This window comes from Montipora foliosa, chromosome 8, assembly GCF_036669935.1.
Source record: "Montipora foliosa isolate CH-2021 chromosome 8, ASM3666993v2, whole genome shotgun sequence".
Taxonomy (NCBI): Eukaryota; Metazoa; Cnidaria; class Anthozoa; order Scleractinia; family Acroporidae; genus Montipora; species Montipora foliosa.
The window spans coordinates 15975580-15995579 of record NC_090876.1 but is presented as its reverse complement, the minus strand read 5'-3'; the positions used below and the strand labels follow the sequence as shown (position 1 = coordinate 15995579).

Genomic DNA, 20000 nt, shown 5'->3' with positions numbered 1-20000 from the left:
GCTTCCTATCTCTAACAATAAGGTAAGGGGGAAGGCTAGCGTTATTTTAGGTTGGGGCAAATGCAGCTGTTTTTTCGCCTGAAGAGTAGCATTGGGGGGACACTTAACGACGTTAATTCCTTGTATTCCGAGACAAACAAGTGATGTTGAAGTTCGGGTGAAGAGCAAGGGGAAACTTGCCTCCGACGCCTACTGAAATCCGCGGGCACCTTGGGGCATTCTGGACATATCAATACATAACCTAAATAACCTGTAATTGGGAATTTAACAGCTGCTTTCTTGTTGTTCTGGTTGTTATTGTTGTTGTTATATTTGACTAATGAAAGGAACAACACGGTAGAGATCCTCAAATAATCTGATCAACAACATCAATGATCAAAAGATAGTCGAGTCGAAGAGAAATCTTGGCTTTAAGGGTACCTTCAAATCTCGCACAAACTCTTGATATTTGAACCCCATGCCATCTGTGTATATGTCCACGATGATCTAGAGAATATAAGCAGGTAATGCATCATTCAACAAGATGTTATTCACTTGGGTACTGCGTCGATCACCATTGTTATGGATCAATACTTCTGAACATATGGTTAGAAAACGCGTTTTTACAGCTGTTTGATCTGACAATGTAGAATCATCCTGGATTTGATCACGATATAATAAACTACACCAGAAACCCATAAGGGTTGAAACGTGCAACGCGCGTTCACAGCTTCCGAATATTCAGTGCGAACTGATTGGTTGAATGTTTCAGTGCTAAGTACCATATTTGGAAACCCCTCGCTCTTGTTGTTCCAAATATGGTACTTAGCAAATTGAATATTCAGAAGCTTGTTTCCCAGCAGCACACAAGGGGCCGTTACACGTTTCAACCCTTATGGGTTTCTGACTACACTGAATTAACCAAAACTACAATCCATCTACAAGCAATTCTACAAGCTTTTTTTTCTAATTAGTAAGAACCTTGCTGGGCATGTTCTTGGTGGAGACCCTAGTTAATCGAGGGACTGGTTATGGAAGCTTAGAACCTTTCAAAAGCGAGAACAATGTTGTTGCAATCGATGTTGAATTGACCGTGACCCTGCACAAACTTTTGTTTTCGCTTCGCACGGGTTCGCAAATTAGTTCCGCATAATTTAATCGAAGGATTTGATTGGTTATCTTCTCGAAAAAAGGTGTGCTTTGTGCAGGGTCAAAGCCAAAAATACGGACAAAAACATGGAGCAAAGGAGACAATTAGTACGGATTAATGTCACGCCATTGATACTTTTTTTTTTCAGAACTGGGTTGAACTCACACATTTGCTTGATTAGTCAACATGAATAAAGTTTCTGGCAGGCAAAATTGAAGAAGTAAAAGTGAATTTTTGCATGATGAACTATGAATAGGAAATATTTAGCGAGTTTTTACATCGCATCCAAATTTGAAAAATTGTGCCATTTGTTTTCAAGTGTCAATCCAAGTCAGTCGTCCGCTACTGAGATGAAACATTTTCAAATTCCCGGCTTTAAAAAATATGAAGTAATCATGACGATTCTTGATAATTTTGCCTACTTGTCTTGAGTTCTTTATAGAGCGACAACAGAAGCATGTGCAGCAGACTTGAGTGTAGTACTCTTGGAAAGTCCGCTAGTTTAAGAGGAGTTCTAATTAAACATGCTATTAAATGTTTAAATTACATCATCGTCATCGTCGTTAACTCACCTTCAAATCATCTTTCTCGATGGCCTTGCCAAGTATTTGTAATAAGTCCTCATTGGTGCCTATGTCATCGTCAGGAATTTCATTTCTAAGGAAAATAACAGTATTAAATTTCTTTGAGAGATAATCGTGATACACGGTGAAAATGAGGGAGATATCGTTGACGCCACCTCTTGTTATTAGAGAAGTTAAGCATGACGTTTACGGCCAACGGCAAACGGGAAACGGCAGGCTCCTGCTTGTCATAAAGGCGTAAAAATTATCTCATTTTCACTTATCCCGTTCCTTTGAGAAGTTGCTTGATATATGGAGCTAACAGGACAGAAATGAGCTAATATCAAGCAAGGTTCTTCCATCTTTGGCAAAACCCTAATTTCACTCCGACGTTTGCCGTTTGGCGTAAACGTCATGCCTAATCTCTCTATTAATGTGCCAACCAGAGCCTCATTGGTTGTTGAAACAAAGGGTCCGGTATTCCTGTGGTTGGCGCATTTGAATAACAGAAGCAATGTTTATAAACATATATCTGAACTACGGATACCAGATTTGCAATTTTTTGATTGGCTCGCACGACGCAGGCTACCAGTTCATATACCTACTCTAACTAAAATGGTCAAGGAACGCGTCAGCAACAAAGCGAACTGAAAACATTTTTGCAGCTCTCCAAAAAAAAAAAAAAAACGGCCGACAAAAGCCGATTTGGACCGGAATTGACCGAAGCAGAAATCGATAGTTTAGTCGAGAATGTTGTTCAATATTGATCCTAAAATTTTTTATTAAACAAATATTCTACTCGAGCTTGCTTGATATAAAATGATTATAACCAATTCGCCGCGTAGTTATCTATCACTTCATATCCATAGGCTGGGATCTGGAATCCGAGGGTCACCTGGATTCCTTTGCATAGAGCGATAAACAGTGTTTAGTCTTTGTGCTAAGTAAAACCGCGATGCAAATCATTTTCCTCTACAACAGAGTTAATACCCCTGAAATCTCGTGAAAGGCACTCCAAACGAAGTCTAATTTACAAAGAAACGAGAGGCTCTCCGACCAAATCCAAACAGCGAAATAAGATTCTACCTTTCGTCTCTACATGCAGTCCGGCTTTTCCAAATCTCTAAAAAAAAATCTTATGAAACTCTGACATATCATCGAAAGCCATCCAGGTCACAGAGAGCATATTTTTACACATGAACCAATCCTCTCCTACCGATAAAAATAAATCGCTCAAGGACCGTGCATACGCCAAAATTCCTTCAATTTAATTACAATTACTGTATCACTGGAGGGTCAAACCAAGATACAGTTGGCAGAGACGTTATGAGAAGAAGTCTCCTACACCGATCACCTGCTCGTTCGTTGATCGTAATTAACTGCTACCAGAAAAACGTCTATAGAATTCACAAAATGGGAACGCACAAGCACAAGCTGAGGCATTTGTTGGAGAATTGGAGTTGGACAATTGGATTAAAGTAAAGTAAAGCAACCATATTTAACGTCGATAAATCGTAACAGTAATTTAACTGACAAACCTGAGGACGACGGTTCGCTCATTTTACTCCCCCCTCGCCATCAGTGCTCTGTTTTACGGGTATTTAAAGCTACTTAAGCTACAGAGAACGGAAACAAGACGAAACAAGGGTGTGAGATCCGGGAATCGAACTCAGGTCCGCTTGCACGAAGGCCGCACACTAACCGACTGTGCTATCCTCGCTCCTCCATCCTCTATCCTGGTATTGAAAGTGTGTGGCCAACTTTTTGTCTCTCACTTCAATACACAGCCCCCTCCCCATGACTTATCTCATTTGACTGACTTTTGCTCCAAACGACTGAATTATTGAGCTGTTGTATTGACGATGTATTTTTGTGATGTCAACAAGAAGAGATTGTCATGAAGGTGACATGGTTAGGATGGAAATCTACTCTGTGCGGAAATACAGGTGAATGGGTGTCCACGCTCTTTGCAAAAATGAACACAGTACCTAGTTTTGTCACCAAATGACACCTTTGCGAGTAAGCTCTTGACATCGGTTCTTGACTTCAAGGTCCTAGCAACTCTCTGTAACACCAGTTCCTTCTGTTGCTCTTTGGAAAGCTCACTGCACTGAGAATGAGCATTCATTTCTGGAAAAAAATGTAGTTTTTGTGAAAAGTTCACTGCACTGAGAATAAGCATTCATTTCTGAAAAAAAAAATGTAGTTTGTGTGAAAAGAGCAAACAGCGAACTCTTTCGGTGGTCAAACACTTAATTAGACATTTATTACCTTTTTTTTTCTCGAAACAGAAGTCGGTTTACCTTATTGTTCGCTTTTCGTGAGGTCATATAAAGTCTCCAGAGTGCGACATCGTGAAATTGTGTAATAAATGATGGCGCGCGAGCGGAACGTCACTTTTTATTTGTTGTGATCGAAGTTTGCAGTTGTCGCCGGAAACATGATTACAATTCTTTGTTTGAAAACAAAAATATTAGTTGCATATTTACAGGATTGGCCATCTCCTTCTCTGTAACCCTCCTTTTTTTTTCTTTGTTAAGGTTATGGCTGCCTAAATGACGATCGATTAGGACCACGACACCTATGACCAAATTTCTCCAAACCAAAGTAGCACAAAATATGTCAGAAGTGCATGCTATTATATGTACGCCCAACATGAAGTGTCTCCTAAAGTCTAAGCATTTGCTATCTGTTACAAACAGTAAAAAAATTGTTCGACAGGTGCATGCGCACTAATCTACTGGTTTGTTGTAGCTATGAATACGGTGTCGCGACACACTTCGTAATCTAGTGGACCACAATTCTCAGTTTGCTTTTTTTGGATTTCATAAATCATGTTTTAGGGTGTTTTATGACTAATATCAACGTGTTTTTCAACAAAAAAAAGAGAAAACAGTGTCAGGCTTGTCGTCAGGCTTATCGTTATTTTTCGGTTAGAAATCATGAAAAGCAGCCCTGACGCTTAGTGAAACCTGGTGTTCATTCAATTTCCTTGCAGTTGCATTTCTTCGCATTTCTTCAAGGCGTGGATGAAATAATTTTCACTGAGTTCACTGGTCAACATATTTCACTTTTTTGTTCTCAAAGATACGAACCGCCATCACAACAAAACGAACTTCTCGTGCTCATACTTAAGAGGTTCCTTCTTGTTTCTATCGAGAACTCGCAGTCGAATTTGACCTTTAGAAAACTGGTGAAGTTAATGAACCTACCTGATTCGACATCGTGCAGAAATTTTGGCCAGTCGCAGTGACTAGGATTTTCAAGATGGCAGTAATGGGTCTGGAGCTCTTCCACTTCTTCATCGCTTAAGATCTCCCGAAATGTCTCCGTGCAGGCTTTTGCAAAGTCATTTTTGGTGACATAGCCTTCTCTGAGGGTATCATATTCGTGAAACTTGTCCTCTAGCTGTAGATAAGAAAAAAGTGGGATTTTGAAGTTTTCATTTTTTTTTTGTCGAAGTGCAAATTAGCCTACCAAGCCTTGATACTGTACAGTGAATTGAAAAGAATTTTTGCTCTAAAATGAAGCTTGGTAGGCTAATTTGCACTTCGACAAGAGAATTATAAATGTGACCGCTATTTATGAATAACGTCTATTACGCGTAAATACGTATGTATATTGGGAATGTTGACCTCGGTAAGCAATTAAAACGAAATTTGATAAATGATGGCGGGGATACTCGAATGCTTGTAGGAATCGAACCAATGTTTTGTTGTTGTTTTTTCTTTTGAAACTTATCGAGCAAAGCCAGGCCATTAAACTAGAAAGTATACATCTTATTTCACAAAATTTGTATAGACCCGGCTGCCGGCACGTGCACCACCCACAAATTGCACTTGGCAGCGCTACTAGCACTGCGTTGTTGCTTACAGGAATAACCACACGCAATTAAGTAAATTGGAAACTTATCAAGTCGACATTTAAAAAAAAAAGAGCGAAGTTAGAAAGTCAAGGCACCCCGGCAATCATGGTTTTACCCTCCTTCTCAGCAGTTGACAAATGGGTGGTTTTCACGTGACGTCATCGCCGCCATGTTGGTGGACGAAAACAAAAGATCTCTCATTGGCTCCTTTTGTTCATCCACCAGCAATTGTGCATTTCAGCATTGTTATCTGTGTCTCTAGAGATTGGTTGAAAACCACCTCTGGGCAACGGTATAAATAACTTACTGTGTGTGTGGGATCCCTAGAAAATCAAAGTTGGCTAAAACATTATGGGTATACTGACCAGCCATTGCTGGAAGTTGACAGTGTTTTGTTTAGGGGAGAAAAGTTCCTCGATACAACTCGCAGTCAAATACTAGTATATCGAAAAGTTGAAAACAGGCAATCGCGTCCGCGTGACGTCACGATATTTGATTTTTGATCTAATACATCTCCCCTGCAAAGGCGTCCAAAAAATCCATCAAATCACTGTAGAAAACGCAGAAAATGAAAGGAAAGTGAACTTTATTTATCAGAATGTCGATGAAATGGATTTGTAATTTTTATGGAGCATTTTCATCGATCAGTTGAATTAAGCCAATATGATCAACATTCGTATATCGTGACGTCACGCGACGGTCTTATCATAGCACAAAGGAGCACAAAGACCTGAGGCCCGTTTCTAGAAGAAGGCTTTTTTACGACACTGTCATCCGCATGTTTTAATAGGATGGTTTTTTTAAAACATGTTTTTAAGTGATTGTGGAGTTTGATGTCATACCTTCTCCGTTCTTAAACACGAAGATGCACTATCAAAGGCGTGTTACCTTAGCCACGTGCGGATTTTTTGTTAATCAACCGTGGACGCTATGTGTCCGTCATATGTTATGAGTCGTTCTTCTTCCACCCAGTCACCGTTTTCAAACCCAAGAAATCTCATTTTAAGTGTTCCGTTTCTGTGTTGCTGTATGTCAATCGCCATGTTGGATAATGATGGGTGTTTGAGTGAATTCAGGGCCTAAAGCCATAGTGCGCCTTCGTCTTTAAGATACAGAGCGAATCATGACACACGAATAAGGCCAGAAAAGTCTCGGTTCTTTTTCGAGATAAATGCCCCTTGTTCTGATCCTACCATGATTCCTTTTTGGCGAACGTACTCTCTGACTTTATTCCACGGTTTGTCAAATGCCGTAGCCTCGCTGACCAAAGTGGTGGGTGATTTCCTCCTGTAAGACAGCATAGAGGAAAGACTTGAAGGAGAGAATCGAAAGAAAGTGACAGCTTTTCGTGTAATTATTAGTTTACAAACAACTAATTGCTGTTGTTTTTGTTTTTGTTTTTTTTTATATATACTTAGCGATGCTACACACCAAAACATGTATTACGGTATAGCCTTTCATGGTTACCATATATCACAGATTTCTTAGGATGCTGAAACTGCCGAAAAAGTTACTTTCGGATCTTCAATTAACGAACGAGTGCATTGAGAGTTTTTCGTTCTGATCGTGCGCAATCGAAAAACACAATCTCCAAACGCGCAAGTGCGCGCGTGAAAACTCGCTCTCTCTGAACGCGATCTTGCCGATGATCTCTGTGCAATAATGCCTTGAAAATTCGAAATTTAAAATAATGTTTGAATCATTAGCGCTTTTACCAACCAATAATTTATCAGTTTTTGACGGCTAATAACTGGCTTGTGATGAAAGTTGAAAGACTTAATTTTAAACTGGACATTTACATAAGTTTAAAGAGTTAGTTGAACTGTTGAAGTCAGTTTGTAAGTAGCATGATGCTTCTGTGGGCAAACGTGTACGCAATGACGTCAGCGAAGATCACACCGGCATCGCAGAGGTCATGGGTTCGAATTCCGTTGAAGTCACGTTTTTTTTTTAGGTCTCTATGAGAGACAATTACTTTTTTATTGCCCATTCATTTCATGCAAAGTTTCCCTTACAGCAAACATGCACTCACCCTTCACTTCCGGACATGTTCTTGAGACAGATGAGACCTGCGTACATTAAAATTATAAATTGTTAGATATTACTATTATTATAACCAAGAAAACTCGATTTAAAAAAAAAAAGGAACTTTGTCGGTATGGCTAGTTCGTTTGAGCTTTCGTTTCCGCTAGCAAGTGATTTTCCAAAAAGTGGACTTACAACTACTACAGCGTAACTCATCGCAGTTAACCTATTCTATCGTTGTTCGTAGGTTGATAAACTTGTTTGCTAAGTAATGGAGACTAGCGTAAGGATGGGAGATTGGGACAAATGGAATTTTTTTTAAACAATAGGCCTTTTGCAACTAACGATCACATGGTACACTGGGACATTAAAGCAAAGAGACCTGAGCCAGTCAAGCTTGATTTGCCCTTGTTTTAATGCCCCGGGGAGGGAATAATAATGAGCTTTGACCTCCAGCATAGTGGATTTTGTACCATGTGATCGTTAGTTGCAAAAAGCCTATTGGGAGGTTGAGAACATAGTGAATTAATTATGGCAATGGATCTTCAACTTTACGACAAGGTACCTACCGCTTTCTATCGACATGACGTTGCAGAAGAGAACCTTAATGGCAGTAAGACACTTCCCAAAAACCTGAAAAAATATTTTACATCCATGCTAGTTTAGTTTGATCAGAGCAATGAATGTTTGTTGCTTTCATTTAGACAGGATCTTTCGCCTCGCTATGTTTGTCTGTCTGCGTGCGGAATGTTTACACTTTGCAGAGTTTTTATTGAAGAATTCGACTTTGTAGTAGTGTTTACTCGTGTTCATTGAAAACTGACACAACGTAAAAGTTACAAATCGAATTATTGCCCAAAAAAAAACTTTGTTGGTGATATTTGATCATTGCAAAAGAGCGGAATAAAAATAATGTACCGTATCGCTAAAACCAGGAGTACGAACAAACCTTCCACTCACCAGTTTAGTTGGTATAAATATATGAGGCCTTCTCATTGCGGTAATGAACTAACCTGGACATCGTGTACTATTTTTATGAAGCGTAAAAGCCAATCTCGCTGCTGTTCACCCATAAGCAATTCCGTAATTCGTTTCGTTTGACTATAACAACTATTCTTGCAGATACGAAGGGGACGAAAAGAGGAAGGAAGACAGCCTAAAATCACTTTTGTGGTTGCGATTCTAACCCGTCTACTGTACATACGTTTCGTTTTAAATCGGTGACAACGGTATTCTTACATATACGAAGGGGACGAATACATTAGAGGAAGCAAGACCCTACAATTCCACTTTTGTGGTTGCAATATAAGTAAAAGTAAGGAGCAAAGCAGAAGAAAGTCAAGCATTTACATTCGGCATAGCCTAAGCCAGCAAGAAAAAACAGGGAATTTGCCGAATGTGAGTGGTTCACTCAATCCCAGTTATCATATACCTTATATGGTAAATGATTGCGCTAAGCGTTGCTAAGCTAAAAATTTCTTCCCCGGAAAGCGAAGTTTCTCTCTGAATAAAGCCAAAATGGAAAAAAAAAAAATTGTGGATCAATTCCGACGTTTAGAAGTAAGCGAAAAGGCAAAAAAATACTTTTTTGATGAGCCTACGTCTGTCTGATCACAAGTTATAACACAACATCGCATCTTCATCAAATTTTTTCGATTTCGCTTGGGTTTTCTCGGTTTTCTGGCTCGTAATTCGTACTTCCAAACTTTTGGAGTGTAAGGAATTTCGAAAGTGAAACTGCCCAATTCGCTGAAACGATTTGACCCGGAAGATCATCGGGAAAGAGGCAATACTTGACAAATTTAGGATCCCGTCATATTTGTTTCTTGTAACTACTAAATGTAGAGATAGCGTGTGCCCAAAATGACAATACTAGAAAGAAAGAAAGAAAGAAAGAAAGAAAGAAAGAAAGAAAGAAAGAAAGAAAGAAAGAAAGAAAGAAAGAAAGAAAGAAAGAAAGAAAGAAAGAAAGCACTGAAAGCACTGAAAGCTGCAGTCGACACACCGTTTCTCTTGGCTTTTCCTAGGGCTGCTCTGTTTAGCGCTGATCAGCTTTTCGTAAGCCGATCTATTGGGTTTAGGAGCTTTTATGAAGTATTCTACAAAAGTGCTGAAATTTCTGTTGTTTTTTTCATTTTTGTCTTCTATGGCATTCCTTAACAATCTTATGCACGATACCACCCCGTGATAAACAAGAAAATTTGTTTTGACGTCGAAGCAGACGCAGATGAATAATAAGTAGCTGCTATTTCCAAAATGATGGAATTACCTGGTGATAAATAACGTCGTACGCGTCTTTCATTTAACGTATTAGTTTTGACATCCGGGAAAAAATGAGACCTTTTTTTAAAAGAGATAAGGAGTGGTCCATAAAGATCAGTTGTAATCGATCCTATCGAGTTTACGACGCTTTAATGTTAGGTAAACCCGTAAACGTTTCAAAAAGATCACTGTTTGAAGAAGACTGAAACACCATTTCTCTTGACTTTTCCTAGGGCTGCTCTGTTTAGCGCTGATCAGCTTTTCGTAAGCCGATCTATTGGGTTTAGGAGCTTTTATGAAGTTTTCTACAAAAGTGCTGAAAATTCTGTTTTCTTTCATTTTTGTCTTCTATGGCACTCCTTAACAATCTTATGCACGTTACCACTTTGTGATAAACAAGAAAATTTGATTTGACGTCGAAGCGTTCCTTGAATTCAGTGAAAGATAGCAGGTTATCTGTGTCTTTCATTAAATGGCTGTAATGGCCATGAGCTATAAAAAGATGGCAATTAAGGTAAACAAAAGTAGCATAACAATTCATGAAAAGATACCAGAATTTCCCTGTTGTACTGCCTTGTTTAGTAGTATCAGTTGAGACAGTCCTCAACTTTTGAAGTCATTTCTTTGCTACGTTTTAAAAAGTAAAATGTATAATTTCTGTCCCTATTTCTGCTGTTCTTTTTTGCCCTATGCATTTTTGGGAGGAAGCTGGGGCTGGGGAATTTGCAGTCTTTTGACCAACAATAATGCCTCTGGGCTGAGGAATTTCCACTTTTTTGACCCAGGATGACTTCCCTGGGGCCGGGCATTTGAACAGAAAAACTGATCCCCCGCCTACGCCCGGGGGTAAGATTCTTTGTGTTTTGTATTTGCATTATAATGTAGCATTCACATTCAAATGGTATGGAAATTCCTGGAACATTTTTAATAAATTTTACTTTTTAAGCCTCCAAAAGTTGTCTGTCCTCTGACTTTTTAAACTGTACATGTATATGAATCCACTGTATGTCAAGGCTTGGACTGCAAATCTCACAAGGATCCTTTTGGAGTGCCTAGATCTCTCTTGGCTGAGGTAGTACAATTAAACTGTTACATAATTATATAATTTTTTAATAAAAGAATAATACAGGAAAGTGCTTCTTGTACTTGTTAGTGACTGAGAGTTGCACAGTGCAATGCCCATTTTTAAAGTTTGTTCACTCTTGTGCACCTCACTGAAAATACTTCATTTGCAAAACAGGGTTTGAAAACCTGAAAAAATTCTTTTAGCAACAATCCTAACTTTACAGCTAAGTTAGGCCCCTCTTAAAAATTTAAGTTTCTATCTCGAAACTGCAAACAAACGGTTGTGTGACAATGTGATCCACAAAGTGTCACGCCATCACTGATATGTAGAAGCAAATATGTCTGCTTAGATGGCTATGCTTCAAACGTTATTTTGACCAACGGGTGCACTACTTAAATTTCTTTAAACAGAAATTCAGAGGCATTCAAGTTTTCAAGTGCAATCTCTGTCCACTCACGAACTGTCGTATGGACAAGAAATGCCAAAAAAAGTTAACGGAAGAATCCACAAAATAATCATTTGGCCTGAATTAAATCTAAAGTTTGTAGGACTGGGTGAGAACGTTACATTTATGATAAATTATAGTTTCTAAAAATTAGCAATGTCAGAAAGTGTGCGGCTATAATACTAATATTTTCAAAATGCATATCCGACCAACGGAACGTTGTCTGGCTAGGGTGCATTGGGAGTGCACCATGAAACGTTACCAGATTTTGCCAAGAGGTAGTATACTAACAATGGTATTCCCCGTTAACGGGAATTCCCATATCACGAAGCGAGACAAAAGTCTCAGGGGTGTGACCACAAATTTCCATTTGAGGTAAAACAAAAACTAAATTTATTAATCAAAACATTCATCTCGCCTAACAACAAAAATCATGGGTTTGAAACGACAACTGTACTCATAAAATGGAAGGACTAGTCAATTAAAGTGTTGTACTCGAGTTAAACGACGAAATGATTCAAAAGAAAAAGTTGAACAACACCATTGAATATAAAATGACTACAATACGATTTCTTCATCACCACAACACGAAGCAAACAAAAACCTAAAATAGGAACTCGAGGAATCAAAGATGAGTTGCACTTACCAAAACAGTGATATTTATTTAGTTTGACATTAACTACGATCTGAAGTAGACCCTTGGACAGCACAAACTGAAATGGATCGAAAGTATGCTCGCCAAATACTCGTTGCAGACAAACCGCCATCTTAACCGTCGACACCTCGACACAAAAAGACTTTCATCGACCGCAAAACTTTGATAATCGATGTCACACAAGATATTTTCTCTTAACCTTGAGTTGCTTTTCGCGGTAATATGTTTGATTTGGCTTGCTGACGGCCTGTTTATGAAAGCTTTATCGTTAAACTTTTGTTGTCCGATTTCACAGCACACAAAACCGCGTCATTGTCGAAAACACAACAAAAAAGATTCCCGCGCCTGCACAGTCAAAAGTCACCCTTACTTACTAGAAAACACAATAGATAAGGTAAATTCAAAAAATTCCTCGGACAGCTAAATTACTAAACTAGTATGCTTCGTTATAAACGGCGTGCATTCTTTGTGTTTGTAAGCTGTTTATTAGATGTCGAAACCTTTTGCTTACAGGTAAGATCTTGTGATCTTTATGAGGAGAAATACAATTGTTGCGTTAAAATATAGTAACGAATGTGCGAACTACTATTAAAAGTTCCGATGGTCATTGTGATATGCGTTCTTTTTGTTTTTTTTTTTAAATAAAACTTCCGTTTCAGGAGAGACGAACGCTAAAACGATTATCTTACGTTGCTTTCTTCTCCGATTTCATAATTAATAACTGTTTTTAAAAGGGGTTCTTCAAAAAAATACAATCATGAATTCAAGAAAGCCCTCAGTACTTTTCACGTCAACGATCGCAATAAGGCGGTAAATTTATAAAGGGAAAGTAATCTCAAGAAGACATTTTAGGAATATCGAAAGTGAAACTGCCCAATTCGCTGAAACGATTTGACCCGGAAGATCATCGGGAAAGAGGCAATACAAATTTAAGATCCCGTCATATTTGTTTCTTGTAACTACTAAATGTAGAGATAGCGTGTGCCCAAAATGACAATACTAGAAAGAAAGAAAGAAAGAAAGAAAGAAAGCACTGAAGGCTGCAGTCGACACACCATTTCTCTTGGCTTTTCCTAGGGCTGCTCTGTTTAGCGCTGATCAGCTTTTCGTAAGCCGATCTATTGGGTTTAGGAGCTTTTATGAAGTATTCTACAAAAGTGCTGAAATTTCTGTTGTTTTTTTCATTTTTGTCTTCTATGGCATTCCTTAACAATCTTATGCACGATACCACCCCGTGATAAACAAGAAAATTTGTTTTGACGTCGAAGCAGACGCAGATGAATAATAAAGTAGCTGCTATTTCCAAAATGATGGAATTACCTGGTGATAAATAACGTCGTACGCGTCTTTCATTTAACGTATTAGTTTTGACATCCGGGAAAAAATGAGAGACCTTTCTTAAAAGAGATAAGGAGTGGTCCATAAAGATCAGTTGTAATCGATCCTATCGAGTTTACGAAGCTTCAATGTTAGGTAAACCCGTAAACGTTCCAAAAAGATCACTGTTTGAAGAAGACTGAAACTTTATTCAAGTTTTCAAGGCTTTCGTTGACAAGTGCGGTAAATTAATAAAGGGAAAGTAATCTCAAGAAGATATTTTAGGAATATCGAAAGTGAAACTGCCCAATTCGCTGAAACGATTTGACCCGGAAGATCATCGGGAAAGAGGCAATACAAATTTAAGATCCCGTCATATTTGTTTCTTGTAACTACTAAATGTAGAGATAGCGTGTGCCCAAAATGACAATACTAGAAAGAAAGAAAGAAAGAAAGAAAGAAAGAAAGAAAGAAAGAAAGAAAGAAAGCACTGAAGGCTGCAGTCGACACACCATTTCTCTTGGCTTTTCCTAGGGCTGCTCTGTTTAGCGCTGATCAGCTTTTCGTAAGCCGATCTATTGGGTTTAGGAGCTTTTATGAAGTTTTCTACAAAAGTGCTGAAATTTCTGTTTTTTTTTTTTTTCATTTTTGTCTTCTATGGCATTCCTTAACAATCTTATGCACGATACCACCCCGTGATAAACAAGAAAATTTGTTTTGACGTCGAAGCGTTCCTTGAATTCAGTGAAAGATAGCAGGATATCTGTGTCTTTCATTAAATGCCTGACGGTTTGTATTCCTTTGGAAAACCATGATTTTGCCACAGAGATAAAGAGAGCAATTTTTCGGTGGAAGTTATGTTATCTTCATAACTGATTTCTGACCAGATTTTTAGAATTTCTGTTGTAAAGGGGTCTGATATATGTATGAACTTTGCCAAATCGGTTTTGTTGAGGTTAGCCTTAAAGATAACAGTCCCTCCAAAATCGTGTAATTCAGAATCAAAGAACAATTTCCATTTACCATTATTATCGTTGTCCAAGTATTTTTTGACCCATGTTGATTTAAGCGCTTTATTAAAAGATTTAATCATGGCAGTCATCGCCTAATTTTGTCCCCCCTTCCACTCCAGAGAAAGCTGTAGAACATGTTGTTAATCACATCTAAAGCGGCATAGTTCGTGGGCAACGTTGATAGAACATAAACAAGCTGAGAAGCGATTAAACTTTTTAATACAACGATTTTCCCTAACAGGCATAGACGACGATATTCCCAGCAGCTTAAGCAGTTTCTAACCTTTCTTAATTTTTCGTTGTACTTTGCTCTCATGCTAACCACGGGATCGGTCGAAATCCAGACACCTAAGGTCTTAAGTTTGTGTTGTGTAACCCATTTTTTTTTTTTCGGGACATAATTTATCCTGACGCCCAGCGCTAGCTCCAATCCAGAGGACTTCTGTTTTCTTGTTGTTAGGCCGCAAGCCAGATATCAAACCGAAAAGATCTACAGGTCGACTTTAACGTCTCAGACGTTAAATGCGTCTAGTATAAAAACGGAACGCCCTTACTGGCACGCATTTAGCCCTTACTAGTCCACAGACGACTGGCACGAGTTAGCGTTTAATCCTGAAATCGATGCGTAGCACTTAAACAAAGTCGCGGCCAAGAAGAATTTGAAGGAGTCGCGAGGAACGAGGAACTCCTTTCTTCATCCATGCTTCGTCCTTTCCTTGGTCTCTTCATAGCTACGGCACACAAGCCAAGTGCCTGAGCCACATCTTGTAGTTCTTCGTCCATATCCCGGAAAAGCCGCTTTCTCGATTGATTTTTCTTCTTTAAAAACATTTGTATTTCCATATCTTGCCTTTTTTGGCGACGTCGAGTAATTGACTTGAGAAGTTGTAATTCTGCCATGTTTATTTTGTTCGTATCGCGCGCTTCAAGTTTATTTGGCGCCGAGTTTCCTCGTCTCCAGTGTCTTCCGAGGATAGAATCCAGTCTTTTTCAGAAAAAGTGTTTTTTTTTTCTGTTAGGTCGTCTACTTTTATGCGTCCCGTTTTTATACCAGATGGCTTTAACGTCTCAGACCAACTTTAACGTCTCTAGCATAAAAACGGTCATTAATTGAAAGAACCTAAAAATAGTAACAGTCCGGGAATATTATGAGCAGCAGTGTGATTTTTTAAGCCATCAATTAATCTTATGTTTTCACCAATAAATCTTCCTTTAAGAAAACCGGTTTGGTCACTCGCTATTTATTATTTTTGGAAGTATATTTTGGAATCGATTTGCAATGGCCTTATAGTCGGAGTTCAGTAGAGTAATTGTATGAGTAGAGTAATTTGAGAAAGATCTTACTTTCAAATACCTTTTTGTGCAGATGACCCTAATCGCCAAAGGTGCAGCTGGCTTCTCGTCTTTCCAACTCTGGTGTTGGTTCGTGACTGAACGTACCCGAATAATTCTGTCCTTTTCAACATAATGTGTTGTAATACACCACATAAATTTGCCAATCATATTGCGAGATTACGTTCAGAAATTCCTATTGGCTCGTTTACTGGATCGGTTCAAAGCGGACCTCGTTCCTTTGTGTAAGGCTCGTTTCAGCACTGGAATGAGGAAGCTAAAAACAATACAATATGCTGTTACAGCATGTCTCAGAGGTAAAAAAAACAATAGCTCGTCCAACTCTCCTTCGCTGTCCCTGAACACTTCCTTTTTTGTTGGTATTTTGGGAAAATTGGCATGAAATCACGCACGAAGACCTGAGGAACAAAAAAGTCATCTTAAAAAGTATAATATCATAAAAGTATAATATAATGTCTTCATTGTAAGTCACTCGGGATGAAAATGGTGTACCAGTCTCCACCAAAATCGACAAGCTTCTAGCAATAGGTTACCGTGTTTCGCGTGTTTTTGGTTGCTGAAAGAATTTAGAAATTATAGTTTCCGGTTTAAGCTACGCCTGTTTTTTTCGTAACTTTGTCGTTTGCATGTCTGTGTTTTAATTAAAGAAATTAGTTTTACTATAAAATAGCGGGGTTCGTCTGTTCCGAGTCATGGCGCGAGTTCTTGGAGAAAGTCGGAAAAAATCAAAATAGAATCCATTTCATTTTTTAACACTGAAATAGTTCTTGCCGAACCGGGGCAGTTAAAAGAACCGAAACAGCAGTAGCAAGTAAAGAAGCATGACAAATCATGCTCAAAACAGTTTGTCTTTTCGTAAGAACGTATTATATGAGAGAGGAAACTGTTTCAATTGCAAACTTATTGGATGTCTGAACTATGGTGATTAAACATGATGTGTACAAGGCCCTTTACTGGACAGAGTGCAGTGTAGTGAGAAGGGGTAGCCAAACGGGGTTGCCTCCGGCCAGCTGGGATTCTTACGTAACAGTTGTTGTTGAATGTTCTGTCATGATTTTGTTTCATTGGCCCTGAAAAGCGCTGAAATTGGTTAATTACGTACGTACGAATTTATGTATGTGCATGCATATTTGCAGTTACCTGAGCAAACCCTGAAAACTTTGCACAGATTGAAACTGTAGGATAGTGAATTATCTACAGGAAGTATATTATACGGCTTTTAAACAACTGGGAGCCTGTTTCATACGCCCAGGAAGTCCTCACAAAATCTAGCAAGTAATGTAAGAAAAATTACATTTGGAAAGAGAAGTTTGCTTCAAAAAGACACTGCCTCCATAACCTTTCCAGTTCAAAGACATACAAATTAGTAATCATAGAAATCATTGAAAGAATTACAGAGCCGGGAACACTACAGAATAACGGCTCAGCGAAAATTGGCGTCTTACTCAATATCTATTGGGATTCTTACGAGTTGTTGTTGAATGTTCTGTCATGATTTTGTTTCATTGGCCTGAAAAGCGCTGAAATTGGTTAATTACGTATGTACGAATTTATGTATGTGCATGCATATTCGCAGTTACCTGAGCAAACACTGAAAACTTTGCACAGATTGAAACTGTCCGATAGTGACTCATCTACAGGAAGTATATTATACGGCTTTTAAACAACTGGGGGCCTGTTTCATACGCCCAGGAAGTCCTCACAAAAAGACACTGCCTCCATAACCTTTCCGGTTCAAAGACATACAAATTAATGATCATAGAAATCATAGAAAGAATTATAGAGCCGGGAACACTACAGAATAACGGCTCAGCGGAAATTGGCGTCATAGTCTCGAATATTTTGAGTGTTTTACAAGCTCAGTTCCAAGTCATACAAAAACGATAAACTCTTAAGGTTTAGTATTGCTCAAAGAGGCAATGTCACGCTAATTCCACAATTTTTGGCTCATCGCAGGATTTTAACTCAAGGAAAATGGTACTCTTGTGGCGCATGCAAATTTTCTGAGACAGATAACACTTAATTAACCCATAGATAAATAATCCATAGTGAGTAGAGGAGAAGACTTCAAGGCTAATTCAGTATTTTTAAGATAAACATGTCCAGATTGGGCTAGTACTTAAACACGGAAGCCGGAAGGGCGGAACAGCGGAATACTTGAACACAATCACTGCGGAGCATCCTGTTTAAAAGGTGACGCGTAACCATTCGACATCATCGCCTTATGAAGACCAGCAGCATATTCATATTTCACCATTGTTTTGTACTTTAAGTTTTTGCCCCAAACACTTGTGAGGGGGGGGGAAACTCCTTTGGAAGCTCTAAACCTTGTAATAAGTAGATGTCTTGAGTTTCATGAGAGAAGGCCTCTAAGTCGATTATACAATTTCTAAATTATGAAGATTGGAATTTACTTCCTAGTCAGTGGAATGTCGCGTATGAGTCGTAGAGGGGAGAAAGGTTAGTAATCTTACTTTAATTTTTAAATATTCTCAATTTTAACATGACGTCACGGCCGTCATGTTGGAGCCCCTAAACAAAGAAACGGCGGCCATGTTTGGGTCCCGACCAAATTCTCTGGGACTTTACCCCTGTTGTTATGCAAACGTTACTTTCTTTTGTTTTCTTTGAATTCGAAAAACATGACTGTCGATCGCGCAAGTGAAAATCAACAATTGTTAGATTGTTTACTGTGTTTGTTTGTTTGTTTGTTGGTACCAGGAAGTTATATCTATAAGAAGCATTAATGTTCTGTATAAACTGGCCTAATTCCCCAGGGCTTTTTTTTTCGTTGTTTTTTTTTTTTTAATTTGTGTAATTATATTGAGTAAATAATAAAACTAAAAAAATAAAAAATAAAAATAAAATCATCATCATCATCATCTTCATCATTACCATCATCATAATGATAAGGTAAGAATCACCCCTATTGTGATTGGCGCCGTAGGTACTTTTTCTAACAACCTGCAGAAGTACCTTCATATTGGTCTAAGCATCCAGACATTACAGAAATTTGTACTGTTGGGGTCTGCGGGAATTCTCCGAAATACCCTAGAACGCTAAGATGGTGTGTCACTAGCTGCTGATAGGGGATACTCCCGTGGCAAGCACTGTGATATAGCCAGATACTACTATTAACTACCACTACTACTACTACCACTACTGCTACCACTACTACCACTACTACTACTACTACTACTACTACTACTACTACTACTACTACTACTACTACTACTACTACTACTAATAATAATAATAATAATAATAATAATAATAATAATAATAATAATAATAATAAATAATAACTCAATTCAATTACACAAATTAAAAAAGAGGAAAAAGCCCTGCGCAAATAAATAATGAAAACAACGTGACAATATTAGTTCAGTGTCTTCAGTGAAGGTTTAATTGAAGGTTCCAATTATAACACAGTGTGAAAATAACTAGCCCTCCGACTAGAACAGCGACGATCGAAATGAACGAATCACAGCTGTTAAAATGTAACCAATCATAGCGGAGCTTCGTGGTTTACAATCATCCGATCTCGTCGTCTGATGAAGACAAGCAGTATGCAGAATGCAGCCAAAACATCGTGATACTAATCACATCTACATCTACCTTTATTAGAGTCGGTAAAACCTTAAAAGATATCACACCAACTGTGAATAATATGTACAAAAAAATCACAGTTAACTACATCGTGAGACGCGACTTATTTAAAGTAAAAAGTTATTATTTTTTCAATAATTCTTCTCAGAAAGGGGTGGCCAAACGGTCGAACAATGTTGGATCGAGCAAAGTTGGAGGGTTGAATCCAACTTTGTTCGATAGTTTGGCCACGGCTTTAGATGAAAGCGATCTATTGTTGAAAAATCTTCGTGTTAAAGCATCTATGTCACGCAAATGATGTAAATTCATGGCAATCAAAATTCGCAAGAAGCTTGTAAAGAGTCTTCGCATAGGGAAGTCGTAGCAATAAAATGGATTAACCAGGAACTTGAAGAAATATTGTTGGCATCCCAAATTAACTTCATTTTATCCTATAGTGACAAAACAGATCTTTTTCTGACGTTAAGAACTTGACTATCTATTATAAATTATTTGTCAGAAAGAAAACTTCCTCGCGTATCACATTTCAAATTTGTTAAACGGGTACTCTCACGAAAATATATTTTCCAAAAAGTCTCAAATCCTTGAAGAAACGCTGCCAAAATGTTGTATACTCTTTTCACATTATGAATTTAACTTTCACCAACATTTCAATGTTATTACAGTCGAACCTGTATAAAGCGGTCACCCTCGGGGAA

General features: G+C 38.3%; 1 protein-coding gene across 1 annotated transcript in view; it reads right to left on the bottom strand.

Annotated features, from left to right (window-relative positions):
- The window catches only part of LOC137967670 (uncharacterized), a 19707-nt gene extending 3919 nt beyond the window's left edge, over positions 1 to 15788 (bottom strand). Inside the window, exons 1-8 of the mRNA XM_068814197.1 lie at positions 15695 to 15788; positions 8152 to 8215; positions 7590 to 7626; positions 6751 to 6844; positions 4905 to 5100; positions 3681 to 3822; positions 1702 to 1786; positions 421 to 486 (exon numbers count right to left, since the gene is read on the bottom strand). Coding sequence (XP_068670298.1) covers positions 421 to 486; positions 1702 to 1786; positions 3681 to 3822; positions 4905 to 5100; positions 6751 to 6844; positions 7590 to 7626; positions 8152 to 8167 — 636 coding nt within the window. The 5' untranslated portion in view covers positions 8168 to 8215; positions 15695 to 15788. The remainder of the gene's footprint in view (positions 1 to 420; positions 487 to 1701; positions 1787 to 3680; positions 3823 to 4904; positions 5101 to 6750; positions 6845 to 7589; positions 7627 to 8151; positions 8216 to 15694) is intronic.
- Positions 15789 to 20000: the final 4212 nt, after the last annotated feature.